Raw genomic sequence first — 16,384 nt, forward strand, 5'->3', positions numbered from 1 at the left:
TTATTTATTTTGATTTAGAGGATCAGTTGAGAAGCATTTCATCTATGCTTCTGTATAAGAAAAGGGTAATTTAGCTATAAAAACCATGATTTTGTTTTATTTTGCCAAAATACACATCTGGGAACAGTTGCTCAATTTCTAACGGAAGAGAAAAGTATCCACATTAACATATTGCCTTCACATTTCATAAATGTCAGAAATTTCATTTTTTGAACTTTCCAAAGGAAATAACCTTTAGAACCCCAGTTTTAGTTTATTGGAATGAAGTCAGAAGATACTTGCACGATGGAAACTTAAATGTTTCCAAGAAAGAATGTCTTGTAGAATAGAAGGCAAATGGATAAGCACATCATTTAGATGATAGCCCCAATAATGCCAGAAAAGGTGGCCGATCAGAGCCTGTCTTTTCTGTGCAAAACTGATAATGAGATTGTGCAAAGATTGCTAGAACAGAGCTTACTTTCAAACAGATGGCTAAACACATCACTAACCATCTATTAAAACTTGGCTCCTCTCCAACCACAGTCCATGTTAAGGGCAATGATTGATGGATATTTTTCCCTCACCAGCAGTTAAATGAGCTGTGCAGAAAACAGGAGAGAATCATTTCTGGTCTTACTGAGGCACAATAGAGACCACCTAGTAGGCAGTGGAAACCATGCCAGTATACTATGTGCTGTCTCATAGATCAGGAAAGCATGTTAAATAGGCAATCTGAATGCACGCCTACCAGTTGTAACAAAAACATTCATCAATGGGGCTGTTCCAAATCCTCATCTCTCCACCCAAGTTCTGAATATTCAAATGTTGCACCTTCTGAATCAGCGGTGAAATCCCACCTGGTTCTATCCTGCTTGCCGAACTGGTAGCACCAGCGGCAGGAGGCTCCACCTACCTGCTGTGACATCATTATGTCCTGTTTTTTTACCTTCTGTGCATGCGCAGAAGAGGCATGTGCACGTGTAGTGCACGCGTGCTCCCATTCCCAAATCAGTAGCAAACGTAAGTGGATTTCACCGCTGTTCTGAATATATTGAATGTTAAAGATCATTTATGCAGTTTCCTTAGTATTTAGATGCTTCTGAGTTTCACACTGAGTTATGACATACCACATGCTCTGTCACACAAAACATTCATCATTCACATCCTAGAATAATGAATACCAACAGTTGCAGTATTTATTTTTGCCAGGCTCATTTAAATGCCTGACAGTCCTAGTCAAAATTCAGATTTCAAAAACTAGCAACTTCAGGTAACTTTATGTTAAAATATGGCTTTAAAGTACACAATTCAAGTATGAAACAGAGACTGCAATTTTTCAAGAATTTTCTTCTTTTACAATTTTATTTTCTGTACTAGGGATGAAAGAAAGCTTTTATCCCTAGTTGAACTGTTCAGTTAGTTGTTATGTTGGCTTAGTATCCTGATACATTAAATTTTGTAGATTTTGCTTTGTTTTGAGAATGCCAATGTTGAATGCTTTGGTGGGCAAGAAATTAAAATCAAGCCAGTGCATCACTGGGGCCTTTCTAGCCATTTGGAGTCTTGCCCCTGTGGGCAAGTTATTTTTTTTTCTATTTTATGAGCCTATAACATAATTGCATGTTATTTAAATTAGAAGACTAGCTGTTATTTTCATTTATCTTAATTCTTCTATTATTTAAATACTTCATTTTGATTATTCTATAAATTTATATCTAGATTTTTATAGCTAAGCATGATCACTAGAAGTGTGTGTGTGTATGTACATAAAATCAACTTTCTGTTATGTAAGTTTTAGTTTGAATTTTTTCACAGCAGATTACATTTTTTAAAAATGTAAGTATTAGGTGTTAATATTTAAGAGAAAATATTAAAATATAGCTGAATATCTTGGATTATTAATATGCTTTAACCATTTAACAGGGGATTAGACATAAAGATAAAAAAGAAGGGAGATAACAAATTGCTATTTTTTCTGACTTGTACACCTTATAACTTATCTCAAAATATTTTATTTTTTTCCCCTATCACAGTGTCTTCCACTCTGAGAGCACATTTTGGCTAATCTACTCTAAACTCCTCTTAGATCATAAGAATCTATCAGATAGCCTAGATAACATTTTTAAGCATTTTTTCCAGAATATGACTTTCATTTTAGTCTTTAAAGTGCATTTGGCTTTAGTCAATGTGGACAAGTCCAAAATGAGTTGGCTTGAGCATTTTAGGATTTCCTGTTCATTTTCAGTTTTGAGCATAAGGGCAGTTCCGACTTATAGTTAACAGGTGCTGCTATTCTATCTCTCTCATAATCCATAATATATTGGCCTGATTCATACATTAAGACAATAATACAAATAAAAAGTTTTACCATTTAGCACAGGGTTAACATCCCACAGGCTACATGCACTCCACCCAAATTGTGAAATGGCAATATATTTACATAAAATATAGCTTCATTGCATAGTTTAGACTGCACTGAAAAACACATGAACTGGTGTCAATATCCGTATATATTTTGGATTATTGTTAATTTATGGTACTTTGTATAAATAAAAATTATTAAGATAAATATCGATTATTTGTGAGAATTCTAGCATATAAAGCAACCATTCTAACAAATTAACGGTTAAGAAATTCAAATAATATGAACTGTTCTTCTTAATATTTTGAGATGAGTTTAATGTATCAAAAAACTCAACTTTATTGGACATAATATTTTATAAGAGTCACCTGTCCATATGTTGGAAAAGTAAAGCCCAGGTAGTCCTTGATTTATGACCACTATGGGATCCAGAATTGTCGTTGTTAGTGATGCAATCATTATTGTGTCTTTGGCTCCCGAGCCGGGCCTCCTGACAGAAAGTGACTCAGAGAGTGAGGGGGAAGAGCTGACAGGGCTTCCCTCTGCAGGACCTTCCTCTCTGGCTCCGCTCCAGGTCCCAGAGGCAGGCCAGGTGGAGGAGATGATGAGGCTTCTTTCTCCCGCACCTTCCCCCTCCCAGGCAATGCCCCAAGACCCAGCTGCTGACAATCAGTCCTGGTTAAATCCCAGGTATCGCAGAAAGGAGAGGCGGGAACAACAAAAGAAGGGATGGGGCAGGCCTAGAGAGTGCTGAGTCACAGAGCCACACCCCACAGGATATAAAAGCAGGAAGAGCTGCTATATAGCTTCTTGTGATGGACAAAAACTGACTCTTGGAAACTTTGGCTGCAATATTTCGAGACTAAGAATTTGGCTTCTGGATTTCTGTTTATTAACTGCAGTTACACTGGCTTCTGAGGAGATAAGAGAACTTGGCAGGCAATCGCAGGTTCGTTGCCAGAACTGATATCTGTCGTAGGAATAAATTGCTGGCAAATTTAGTCAGCTCGCGTGTCTTCTTGGTTATGGTTGGGGGGGACAGAACAGTCATAAAGCAAGATATCATGTGACTGAACCATTTAGCAATCACAAATTCTGGTTGCTGTTCTTAGGCAAGAATTGTGGATTGTTAATTGAGTACCACCTTGAACAAATGGGGCTATTTGGTGGCTTCTACCCTTCACAACTGTGGTGACATGCAGACAACATATGTATATCTGCCCTTTGTGTCCTGTACACTTGAGGGCTTAATGGCAGCATGAAAAAACGCAATTAGCAACCTGTCATGGTCATGTGACCCTATTTTATGATGATTGTGCCAGAACTTAGTACTTATCTCCATTTTTATTTATTTGTTTATTTATATCCCTCCTTTATTATTTTCATAAATAATTCAAGGCAGCAAACAAATAAGTATTTCTAGCCAGGTGCCTTAACCATTAGACCAAAACTGGCTTTTTATTTATAATTTTATATGTGTGTGTGTATTAATTATAATGGTTTCAACAAAAAAACATTGGTTTATTTAACATCCACTATATTTTTTTTATGACCACCGCAAAAAAAGGTTATAAAATTGTACTGTTCAACATGTTTTACAACTCTCACAGATGGCAGTTCCATTATGGTCATAAATCAAGGACTACGTGTATTTGTGCCACATTTATTTGTCCTATACTGCTATACTCCTTATCTTTACTTCAACATTCTGTAGCTGTGTAACTGAGATATTGAAACGTTGTGCCATTTATGTTATTTTATTACCTGTTAATAGCGATAATGAATGAGAATGAGCAGAACTGGCAAGTTTGATTCTGTTCAGTTGGACATCTGTGCAATAAACGATCTGTTTTAAGAAAGCAAATTATAATATCTACTAAAATAGTTTTGGTTATCTTGGAAACATTAGATAATTCTAAATCTAAAAATTCAAGTCTCCAAAACCCTAAAGTCTTTTTTCTCCATCCATAATGGAGAAAAAACAATTTGGTTAGGGATACATATTTGCCGTAGAAAAAGTCCATAGGAAATGAGCACTTTCTATTACTTTAACAAGAGACATTTTTTGAGATTAGAGAGACAATACGCACTGTGAGTAATTTGCTAATTTTTTCTGATATTGAATATTGCAGTTCCCAAGACAAGGTTTGCAGCAGACACAGCAGCAACAACAGACAGCTGCTCTGGTCAGACAACTCCAGAAACAGCTGTCAAGTAAGTATGTAGCCTTAGATAAAGATTCTTCTCTGCTTCTTTCCATCTGGGCTTTTGCATATTTGGAAAACAGTTACTGCCAACTCATTATGGTTAAATAATAAATCTGGCTATCGTTGCTTGAGAGTAAAGGAATGTTGTTAGTGATAAAGCCCCTATCTTAAAAACTTCAACATGTATGCATACTGCTGTTTAGTAAGAATGTTTTAAATATTGTATTTCATCTTATTTGCCATGGATTGGTGGTCAACCTACTTGTACTGTATATCAAAATATTTTTCATCAGGTTATAAAAAAAATGGATTGAGATCTTCTCATACACATTCAAGATTAGGTAGCTAAGTAGCTAACTAACTAATAATATGAGCAATTAGTATATTTATTACAGATCTGTATACTGACTTATTACAAGGCTCCAGTAAAACAATCTGTTACTAAACCCAACAAGCCAAAGGCTTTCCAGTTCAATTCCAAAACATCAGTAGATTATAAATGCCTGCCTAAATAAGATCATTTTTACAACTTTGCAGAGCTCCAACAGGCTGAGAGTTGATCTATCTCAGGGTCAAGCTCTTTCATAATTCTGGAACTGCCACTTTAAATATGTGTTTCCAGGCTCATACTTCCTTGACTCATTGTGTCACAAAGATCCCAAATACCTTCTGTCATAATGTTTATACAGGATGGTCAGATTTTGATCAGGGCAGACATTGTGTCAAGATAGATAAATGACATATTTGTTAACTCTGGTATTTTGTACTTGGAAAATCTATTGGCAATCAATTCTGTGATGCAACTGTAGCAGCATTCATAAGCAGCCTTATTGTGAACCAAGTTTTCATTTTTGCTTCCAAATAGTTTCAAAGGTAATCCCAATATAGTAGTCGAAGCATGAGGTGAGAAGGATGTTAGATACAGGTGCCAAGGCTATTTTGGTCCAAGAAAAATCACAACTACAAACCAGGCAAAGCTGAACAATGTCCCTCCCACAAACTGTAGGCTTTACCTGTTGCTTGAGTAAGAGCCATGAGTGAACCCTCAAATTACTGACTTGTTCCTTTAGGGGGAATGAGACCCATCAAAAACCAACATACTTGGCTGTTTATACATGAACAGAATTTATTGTAAATAAATGTTTTATTTTTTTGGCAAGAGGGGGCAGGTTTGTGAGCTGCCCAGGATTTAGTACAAGAGGGTTGACTATATAAATGTTTTAAATAAATAAATTCTATTCAGGCTAGTTTTGTAACATCTAGTTGCTTATAGCTTCTAAACATTAAATAAAGATCTCCATAGTATCTCTTATCCAGCCACAGGTCAATGTATATAATATTTTCACCTCATACCACTGGATGATCTCACCCAAACATAAATATTTCCATATAGAATAGAAGAGAATAGAATGGAATGGAATGGAATGGAATAGAATGGATGCAGAACATCAAAATTCTTAAAATAATAAACTAAAATAAAAAGAAGTTAAGAAAAACTTCCAGTTTGAGTATGTGTATATATATGTTGTTTTCCTTAAATATGCAAAATCTATATCTTATCAGGCAGTATTTAACTTTGAAGAAAATGTTATGTTCCTTATATATATATATATATATGTTTTCTGAGGTTTTCACGGGTGTTTGTATATAGGTCTTTGGTTGTTCGGGTAGGAAGAAACAGCTGCGATCACACATTGCTCCCAGAAGCACGAAGCTGAAGCCTGAAGATGACGAGAGACTTCGTCGAAACGTCGCCAAGACACTTCCAATTTTACACGGGAGAAAACCCGAACAACCAAAGACTATATATATATATATATATATATATATATATATATATATATATATATATATATATATATATATATATATATATATATATATATGCAAATTTGGATGTTTATTTGAATTTTAGGCATATAAACTTAATTTCTGTTTGAAATTAAGGCTTTCTACCTCCCACACACATAATTGTTACCTGGAAATATATTTTGACTTGTTATATGGGATTTTAATTTGATGACATTACAGTACATTTTTGTGTTTTTGCTCCTTAGGTAACCAGCCCCAGCAAGGTGTGAATCCCTACAGTCATCTTCCACACTTCTGAATCTGAAAGATGTCAGGAAGAGAAAGTATTTGCACTGAAGAACAGGGACAGCAGAATTTGTTGCACTAATTACTCCTCCCATTTGTGTGCGTGTGTGTGTTGCCAATAATGTGAATTTGTAGGAAATAAATGATTTTATGTTGTTGTTTTTCTGTAGCAAATTACAGAAATATAAATTATGTGGGACTTAACCTGTGGCTGCAAATTATATGGATTTGGTGCTTTAAGAGTTTTTTTTTCAAGAGGGTAAAAAGTCCTGAATATTATTTTTTGTGCAAAAACAGTGGTTGTTGTTTTTTTTAAAAAAATACAAAATCCTTAATACTGCGCTGGACCAAATTCTGACTAAAAAGACACCTTTATTTATTTATTTGTTTGTTTATTTATATATATTTATTATTTAGTTTTTCCCCATTTGCTAATTTTTGGTCAACTGCATATTTATATAATAATGCAATAATTTTTTTTTCATGTCCTGTGCTAAGCACATTGGGCTACAAATTCGCAATTCTTGATCTGCAGCCATAATTTAACCCTAATAAAATTGCTAAATTTATTTTTCAGTGACGACATGCAAAGAATCAAAATGTGATTTCAAAGCCCATTATCACTGTACATCTGACTTTGAGAGAAAAAAACATGTTAGCTGGTGTTGGAGATGTCACAACTGATTTCAGGCTATAGCCTAGTACAGGGTGACTTCCTATCCATACTGTTTCACTGCTAACATTTGTGTGATGTAAATTATGCCCTTTCTTCAAAGAATTACAGCTTGCACCTTTAGATAGATAAAAAACATTGTGTCCTCTAGTTCAGGTTGCTTCCTCTGTTTTCAGAAACATTATCAGAGACATACTCCTAGGGTTTTCACTAGATATTTCACTAGATATTAAGATGGCCTTTTGCTATTTCATAGTCTATGAATGATCGAAAATAATTTCAAGAATTATTTCAATTTTTCAATAGGTAATACAAATGATGCTGACTAATGAGATCTGTTAGGATTAATGCTTTCTCTAGTAATCCAGCATTCAAGATGCCAGAGAATGTATATGTGCGTTTGTGTAGGAAGCTTGCATGCATGCATATGTGCACATGTGGACATATGCATGTATGTGTGTGTATGTGTGAAGGTATATCTCTATATGCATGTTTCCATAGATGAGAAATATTCTATAAATAAGAGCCCTGGCCTATACCTTAACATGTCATAGGCTGCTGGTATAAGAGAAAGAGTAGGGATACAGAATGACAGAGTTGCAAGGGACCTTGAACGTCTTCTAATCCAACCTTCAAGCCCTGCTCAAGCAGGAAACCTTATACCATGTCAAACAAATGGTTGTTCAATGTTTTTTAAAAACCTCCAGGGTTGGAGCAACCACAACTTCTGGAGACATACTGTTTCCACTGATTTATTAAGTGCAGATCCAGTGGAAAACCAATAACTGATGATATTTATTGCAGGAGGGGCTTTCATTATAAAATGTCTCAAATGGGAGAGTTTTAAAAAAGCTGCTATATCAGGGGTGTCAAATTGGCAGCCCACAGGCCAAATGCATCACATACAGGCCATGGCCACCCCAGCTCTGCAAAGGGGGAAAACATCTCGATATGTCACATGACAGCAATGTGATGCCGCGAGTTTGACACCCATGTGCTATATAATGGCAACTAATATATTAAGGAGGCATGCCTACAGTGTTAACTTTGTGAGGAGATGCGTTTTGTAATGAATCATCAAGTAGAAACGGATGTTATACTGTAGAATTCAGGTTTGGTTATCTCAGTGGTAGAATCTAATATTTATCACCTTATCAAATTGTTTGTAAGAACTCGGCTTTAGTTTCCAAGCCCTAGGATAATGGCTTTTCATTTTGTATGATAGGTATTCAGAAGTTAAAAATGTTGTTTTTATTTATGTAAATACATCTGTATTTATAAATTTGCTGCACAAGCACAACTATATTATTCAACAAATTTATATCTGAAATAGAAACTATTTTAACTTTGTGGAAGTGATATTTGCTCATATTTGGGTAAAGACTAAATAGAAGAAACTGTTTTGTGAATTTTGAGTATTTTTAGAGTTAGATAAACAAATTTTTGAATGTGTTTCATGTAGGGCATATTTAAAATATTTGAGACTATTTTACCACGTATTCTGTCATAACTATAAATTTCCTTGTGATAGAATTACAGTAAGGATTACTATGGATGAAATAATATCTATTAAGCAAATCAATCCATTGATGTAGAATAAAATTTGAACTTGCAACACCAAGCCAATGCATTTCTATCTTCTCATAATGATATGAGAATATTTAGGGTAATACTTCTGTGAACTACTATGTACACTGTGAAAACATTTAGGTTGCACATTGTGAAAAAACTTTGAAATTTCTTGTAATTTGAATGTATAACATTATTTACCTTTGAAATGAAACCATGCCTATTTTCCTTATTATATACTTTGTTTTCTTAAAAATAATTAACAGTTGTAAATATATTTTAAAAATATTTGGTATTGCAACAAATTGCTGATTCAGGTTTATATTTTTTGTTGTCACTGTGCAATTATAACAAATGCAGAATAATATTCATTTCTGTGCTCTATTAGTCGCTGGTTAAATATATAAAGTGCAAAAGATGGCACATTCCAGCACTATAGGGTAGGTGTTTTGCTACATTTCATGTTTCATTTGGTGACAATCCATCAAATCTGGAGATCAACAGATAGTCCTGAGATTTTATCATTGGATGGAGTCTGCCTTATTATCAGGTGAAATTGCTAAAAATATATATCTGAATTAGTGCTATTCAAAAATATGCTTGTCATAGAAATCCAGTGAAAATCCAAACCAGAACCGACCATAGGCTTTTTAGATGTGGAATTTGAAATATGAAACTAAGAATTGCCTGGAGATTTCAAAGAAAGGCCTACTTTCTTTTAGACTCTGTTTCCTGTAATAGTTATTCTGGAAGCTCTTGGACTGAATGATGGCGAAAATCTCCTTCTTTTTGTTACCAGCACCTGATAAATATCTGGTAAAGTTATAAAAATATTGATAAGTTTATTTTTATAATATTTGAAACCAAACATGGCTGCTTGAGTCTTTATGAAACTTCAGTTAGAATATGATTCAACTATTTCCACTCAGAACATACTCCAGATGCGTATGCATGCTTCCAAAATTATCAGCAGTAACTGTGCAGGCAAGCAGTTCCGGGAGACCATATCCATGCATCTGGAAGGCACTCAGGCCACAAAAGATTGAACTTATACTTCTGAGAAGGGGATTGGCATGAACAACATCTTGCCAGGGACAAAAACAAATTAGGATTGCTCTAGATCAGGGGTGTCAAACGTGTGTCATCACAGCGGCATGTGACATATCAGGACTTTCTTCCCCTTCGCTAAACTGGGCAGCACGTGATGCATCCGGCTCATGGGCTGCGAGTTTGACAACCCTGCTCGAGATTGTGCATCATACTGAATATTCTGCTTTAATTTTATGGTGTGGTTATAACAATGCATTTATATTCACATACAGGTGGACTAAATCTTGGTTTGCAAGACATTTGTTCAAAATTCTGCATTTTAAACCATCTCATTCAAGGAGAATGCTGCCAGGGAAAATGTTGGCTTGAGGTTCTTGTTCATACCAGGAAATCATTTTTAAGAGTAAACTGCAAATTTCTTTAGAGAACCTTTAAATATTGATTTGTTACATATAACAAAATTAATGAAGAGGTCAAGTAAGTGGTTGAATTTAGCCGTATATAAATGTTAGTTCATTCTTTTTTTTTCTTCTTACCTGGGCATGAAAAGTAAGCAACTCCAGTCCTTCAGCAGCTAACATATTGAGAAGAAAAATAAGTTGGACACCTAGAGCAACCATTATAGATTTAGGAAAATTGGGATACACACACACACCCCAAACTCCTGTGTAAGGCACTCAGCAAAAATGAATTATATCCTCCAAAGTTGAAGAAAAATAAGATATATAGTCTATATATTAATAATAGCAAGAATCTTGGTTCAGTATTGAAGCTCATGATTAGGCAACAAAGGTATCTTACTCTCCTTGCAAATGGATAGGCTTAAATATACAAAATTTACTTAAACTATAGCCACTGTTTATAGAATCATAACACTGGAGGGACCACTGAATACAATCTCCTGCCCAGATTTTTCCTACAAATGATAGTCTATAATCTGCTTGAAGTCTTTTAGTGAATCAGCATAAATAAACCTACAAATAGCAATTACTATTTGTTAATTGATTCCACTGCTGAATTACATTATTAAGATTTATCTAACATACAACTGCAAACTGTCTTCTTGTAATTTTAACCCATTTTTCTTACTCTTTTTTGTTTCACACTCTTTTCATTGTTTGAAATATTATCAGTTTTTTCCTCTGAAAACTAAACATTCCAGTTACTTTATTCTCTCTTAATGGGACTTAATTCCTAGTCTTCTATATTTGGTGCCATATTTAAAACTGGAAATTCAGCTTCTATGAGTCATTATTAGGGTGTGGTGCCCAGAACCATACCATAAGAATAATTTAGTACCATCAATAGGATCCGATTAAGTTATTTATCTAAAAAATGTAATCCTGACAAAATTTGCTGCTGCTGCTGAATAAATTGTCAGATTGGCTGTGTAAAGAATGAAAATGTGCTAGAAACAACTATTATGTTAAAATAAAGCAGGCGTCTTTTAAGGTCATCAAGTGAATGGCAGGTGACCATGAATTTAGAAAGACAAAAGGAAAAAAAACCCCGTTAAATATAAATAGCATAAGCCTATAAATGAGTTTGATTTTTGTGTATTGCATTGGACAATCTATGCTTATATGGCTCCATTCTTATGTGCAATAAGGAGACTAAGCTTGTTGAATCATGTCTTATAAGACGTCTGCCAAATAAGACAATTTCTGAACAAGGGGTTACCTGAGATTTATAGCCATGCCTGCAACTATTCTTTTTCATTCCTTCCTTCCCATGCACTAGCAACTTTAGAAGTTAAATCCATGCACGCTGCTGAGAATAAGCAGAGCTCTTCTTTCTGAACAAAGCTGAAATATTGCATTTAAGATGTCTATCTATATTTTGGAGATTTTGGTCATTTTGTACATGGATGTCCTAAAAAGATTAGCCTCTCTTTCAAAGCATTGACAAAGTGTTGTGTTTGTGAGGAAGGTAGGGAGTACAATTGGTAGACAAATATTTAATATGCGACAAACCTGATTGCTTGTAAATTAAGGGATCTCAGCTTTTAGGGGCTGATACTGAAACAACCACAAATTAAGTGGAGTCCAAACAGTAACTCATGTTAGTCTCGCCACTGAGATTGACCTTGATGTACAATTGCAACTCTAAATTCTGGCATCATAGCAACTATCCTGAAATGTCTAGCTTGTACAGATAGAATCTCTTTTGTCTGCCTATGTAGACTAATGGCCAATACGGACAATGAGGATTCATCACAAAATCACTGAACAACTGCTACTCGTCATCAATACTCCAACTTTATCCATATTTCCTGTTACATTTTCCAATAGGCTTGTAAATAAACTGTATTCAGACTCGTAATCCAAACCTTCACTGACACAATGATGCCATCCCCTTTGTTCCCAGGGATTTAAGAATTTCTGCCTATAGAACTCAAACCCTACTGCTGATCATCCAGTAACAAGTATACTTTCATACTTTTTCAGTATGAATATTCAAAATATGCAGACTATGTTGAGGTATTTAGAAAGGGAGGAGCATGGTCCCTGCCCACCCTCAATTATTTATACAACCTCATTCCCATGAAATGGCATCACACAACACAGATTTATCCTGTCTGATGGATTAAAACTATCAAATGCAGAGTCATCCTATCTGATCAGTATAAGAACACATTTTTTAACATCCAAAAGTGTAATCTGTGATTGTTCGCTCTAACCAAAAGGGATCTTTATTTCTGAAATCTTGGAACACTGCTGAGGGTATGTGCTTTTTATTAGATTATATTTAAGTGGGCCTATAATATGATTAATACAAAAGAGGATCAGGAATATTTAATATTTAAGTACCTTTGATTCTTGTTATAAGAAGTTTAAGTATATAATAATAAAGTATTTCAGCCTCCAACCTGGTTGATTTATAGTATATTACACTTTTCATTCAGTGTACATACTCATGTACTGTTCTCAAAGCAATGTACATACCGTTACTCAAAAAATTCAGTGAGGTAAGTAGGTAGGTAGTCATTAGTTATCCTGATGACTTCAACAGTTTTTAAAAGATTATATTTGTCATGAGTTTAACTTACATTGCAATAATATATCTTGATATTTTGCTGTTTTACTGAACTCACTCTCCACACTGATCAAGTTCTTCAACATCTTTATGATAGTTTATACTAAGCTGTAGCATTGACGCACCTGTATTAAATTATACATATTTCCTTAAAATATATAAGATAAATCAAGCTAAATAAAATTCATTTTCTTGTGCATTCCTGCACCCCAATCAAAGATCCTGACTGCCTTATAGGATCTGTCAATTTTTAGTATGAATGTATTCCTAATTTTAATCTTATCAGGCAACGGGATTTCTTTTAAGTAGTCAACAAGCTATAGACATTCATTTCTCAATCTATCTACAATCATTCACATCCCACTGAAATTTTTATTGTGAAGGCTGACATTTTAAAATTTTACTTGCATCATTAATAAATGAAACCAGCAATCATGTTTTTCAATAGCTTTACAATGTTTATACTATCAAGTGGGAAATAAAAACTAGCATTTAAAAAAATCCATTATTGTGCTAAATATTTTGTATTGCAAGTATCTTTAGAGAATATGTTGTCATTTTTTACTGTTATTTTTGTTGGAAACTTAAGTGCCTTAAGTTTTTAAGGTTACTTTTTAATATTGTCTTAAAATCAACACTAGGTCATAATGCAAAATCTTCCCAAACCTAAATGTCTTTTAGCTTGACAACTGTAAAGTTAGACTTGTAATAGCACCAAAATTGAAATGCCTTTTGACTGGTTTTGATTAAACATATTTGAAAGCCAAATGGTCCATTTTAGACTTTATTCCCATTTGAAATAACTTGAACATATGTCACTGTGAAATCCCTGCCATACTGATTCTTAGCTACACATTTATATATGCCTGAATTTGATGAATTTGGATTGTGAATTATTAATGTTCCTTGCGGATAAAGAATCTCACTTCCAGATAGTTGACCTTTGATGCCTGTGAAAAATAATGAATCGTTAGGCAGCTCCCATGTAATTTCTGGATCTGGTATCCCAAATGCCATACAATGAAGCTGAACCGCCAATCCAGCCACAGTGTGAATATTCCTGGGGGGTCGTTTTGTAATCCTTGGTGAATGTCCCACAATTGTTACAAAAACAACTACCGTTGAATCACCGATATAGTTCTGAGCTTTGCACATATAACTTCCTCTATCGTGAATATTGATTTCTCTAATAAATAAGGTACCATTCTCCAGTAATGTATACTTCCCATTAATTTGAGGCCGGTCTAAGACAAATCCACTGGGAAGTGTCCATATGATGTTTGGCTTGGGACTTCCAGCAGCGAGACAGTGAAGCGATAAAGATTCTCCATTCATGATTTTTATTGCCCCTCCTGAATGGAAAAAAATTGTGGGTGTTTCCCCAGTTTCCAATATGATCAACTTTTCAATGTAACCTACTTGATTTTTAGCTGTGCATCTGTATTTTCCTGCATCTTTTTTAGAAAGTCTATTGATGACAAGAGTGCCGTTGCTTCCCAAATAAAACCTGAGTGTTCTAATACCAACATAGAACCGTGTACCATTTGGTAATATCCAAATTATCTCAGGATGTGGGTTTCCATCAACAGAACAATTCAAAAATATGGTTTTTCCAGGTTTTGCTATGACTTTCTCATTAAATGGGTTCCTGAAAACCGGGCGTCTTAGGATCTCAAGCACTTCCAAATGGACAACCAGCATGCTTTCTCCCCCATCATTACGTGCTACGCAAATAAATTCCGCCTTATCTGAAGATCTTACATTGCGAATTTCAAGAGTCCCATTTTTATGTATGGTTACCCTACTTCCATAGTATGGGGCTGTTAGGAAAATATTATCAGGCATGATCCACATAATCTGGGGCACAGGATCTCCTTCAGCACTGCAAGCTATTTGTTTTTTTGAGTGTTTTATAGCTGTTGCTTTAATGACAGTCCTGTTAGAATACAAACCATTGATCAGAGGTGGTTTAGAGATTACATCTACTTTATAAACCTTGCTATCATCTCCACCAGAATTGCGTGCTACACATATATATTCTCCAGCATCTAAAAGCCTTACTTTAATGATTGACAATGACCCATTAATATAAAGAATATATCTTTGAGTAGAAGCTACAATCATATTGTTAGAAGGCAACAGCCAAAATATTTTTGGCTTAGGTTCCCCTATAGCATCACAGTCAAAGAACGCATCATCTCCTGCTTTTATTTTTGTGTAGGCTTTTAAATTCTGCTTGATATGAGGTGCAGCTGCAACTACTTTTATCTGCACTTTCATCTCATCTTTTCCCAGTGTATTTTGAGCATGGCAAGTGTAATCCCCCTCTTCCATCATTCCAACCTTATTGAAATACAGAGTTCCATTGTCAAACAGAGTATATTTCTTCAGCGTATGTCCACTATCATCGGCTTGCATTGCATTATTGATTGTTGTACCATCTGGCAAACTCCAAGATATTTCTGGCTCAGGAGATCCTGAAGCTTTACAATCCACTTTGAAGTCTTTTCCATAAGGTACCAGTTTCTTAAAATACTGTTTGTGATCAATTTTTGCAGGCTTCATTGTCACACTGACTTTCAAAAGGGTCAAATCATCGCCCATTCTATTTCGTGCTACACAAATATAATCACCTGCATCCTTTTCTGTGATTGACTCAACAGCTAAGGATCCATTGGGATACACGTGGATTCGGCTTCCCATTCTGGAAAAAAAGAAAAAAAGAATCATTTCTTTTGGGCTGTTTGTCAAATTCCAAAGTTGTTGATTCTCATAGTGACTGAAGAATTTTTAAAAGCTATTCTAGAATTATAGGATTGGAAGGAACCCAACTCAAACTCCCTTCTTGGTAAGGTAAAGGTAAAGATTCCCCTTGCACATATGTACTAGACATTCCCGACGAGGGGGTGGTGCTCATCTCCGTTTCAAAGCCAAAGAGCCAGCGCTGTCCAAAGATATTTCCGTGGTTATGTGGCTGACATGACTAAACACCATAGGCGCACAGAGTCCTGGTACCTTCCCACCAAAGTGGTCCCTATTTTACTACTTGCATTTTTACGTGCTTTCGAAGTACTAGGTTGGCAGAAGCCGGGACAACTAATGGGAGCTCACCTGTTATGCAGCACTAGGGCTTCAAACTGTCCCTTCTTGGTACAGGAACCCAAATTAAAGCATTCCTGACAGGAAGCCGAAATACTTTACCTAAGCTTACCCACTGTCAGAAAAAAATTCTAATTAGCTGTCAGGGTCAGTGCTGATAAAATATAACATATATTAGTGGGATCCTAAAAGTGAAAAGAGTAGATCTGTATATAATACAATGGCTGCTAAAAGAAATTTTGTGACTCTCCTAAAGATGTTTGTTTATTTAGTTCTATGGCTGCCCATCTCAGTCAGGTATATAACAAT

At 35.1% G+C, this 16,384-nt stretch overlaps 2 protein-coding genes across 6 annotated transcripts in view; one reads left to right on the forward strand and one right to left on the reverse strand.

Moving 5' to 3' along the window:
• MED12L (mediator complex subunit 12L) overlaps positions 1–9,154 on the forward strand; it is a 199,280-nt gene extending 190,126 nt beyond the window's left edge. The window contains exons 43-44 of one of the 3 annotated variants that reach the window (XM_058187094.1): positions 4,477–4,558; positions 6,609–9,151. In XM_058187094.1, coding sequence (XP_058043077.1) covers positions 4,477–4,558; positions 6,609–6,661 — 135 coding nt within the window. In that variant the 3' untranslated portion in view covers positions 6,662–9,151. Of the gene's footprint in view, positions 1–4,476; positions 4,559–6,608 lie in introns of all 3 variants that reach the window. The other 2 variants (XM_058187095.1, XM_058187096.1) reach the window with 2 other exon arrangements.
• Positions 9,155–12,759: 3,605 nt separating this feature from the next.
• IGSF10 (immunoglobulin superfamily member 10) overlaps positions 12,760–16,384 on the reverse strand; it is a 28,029-nt gene continuing 24,404 nt past the window's right edge. For 2 of the 3 annotated variants that reach the window (XM_058187093.1, XM_058187092.1), the window contains one exon: positions 12,789–15,680. In XM_058187093.1, the coding sequence (XP_058043076.1) occupies positions 13,754–15,680 (1,927 nt within the window). In that variant the 3' untranslated portion in view covers positions 12,789–13,753. Of the gene's footprint in view, positions 15,681–16,384 lie in introns of all 3 variants that reach the window. The other variant, XM_058187091.1, reaches the window with a different exon arrangement.

Source organism: Ahaetulla prasina, chromosome 6 (assembly GCF_028640845.1).
Source record: "Ahaetulla prasina isolate Xishuangbanna chromosome 6, ASM2864084v1, whole genome shotgun sequence".
Lineage (NCBI taxonomy): Eukaryota > Metazoa > Chordata > Lepidosauria > Squamata > Colubridae > Ahaetulla > Ahaetulla prasina.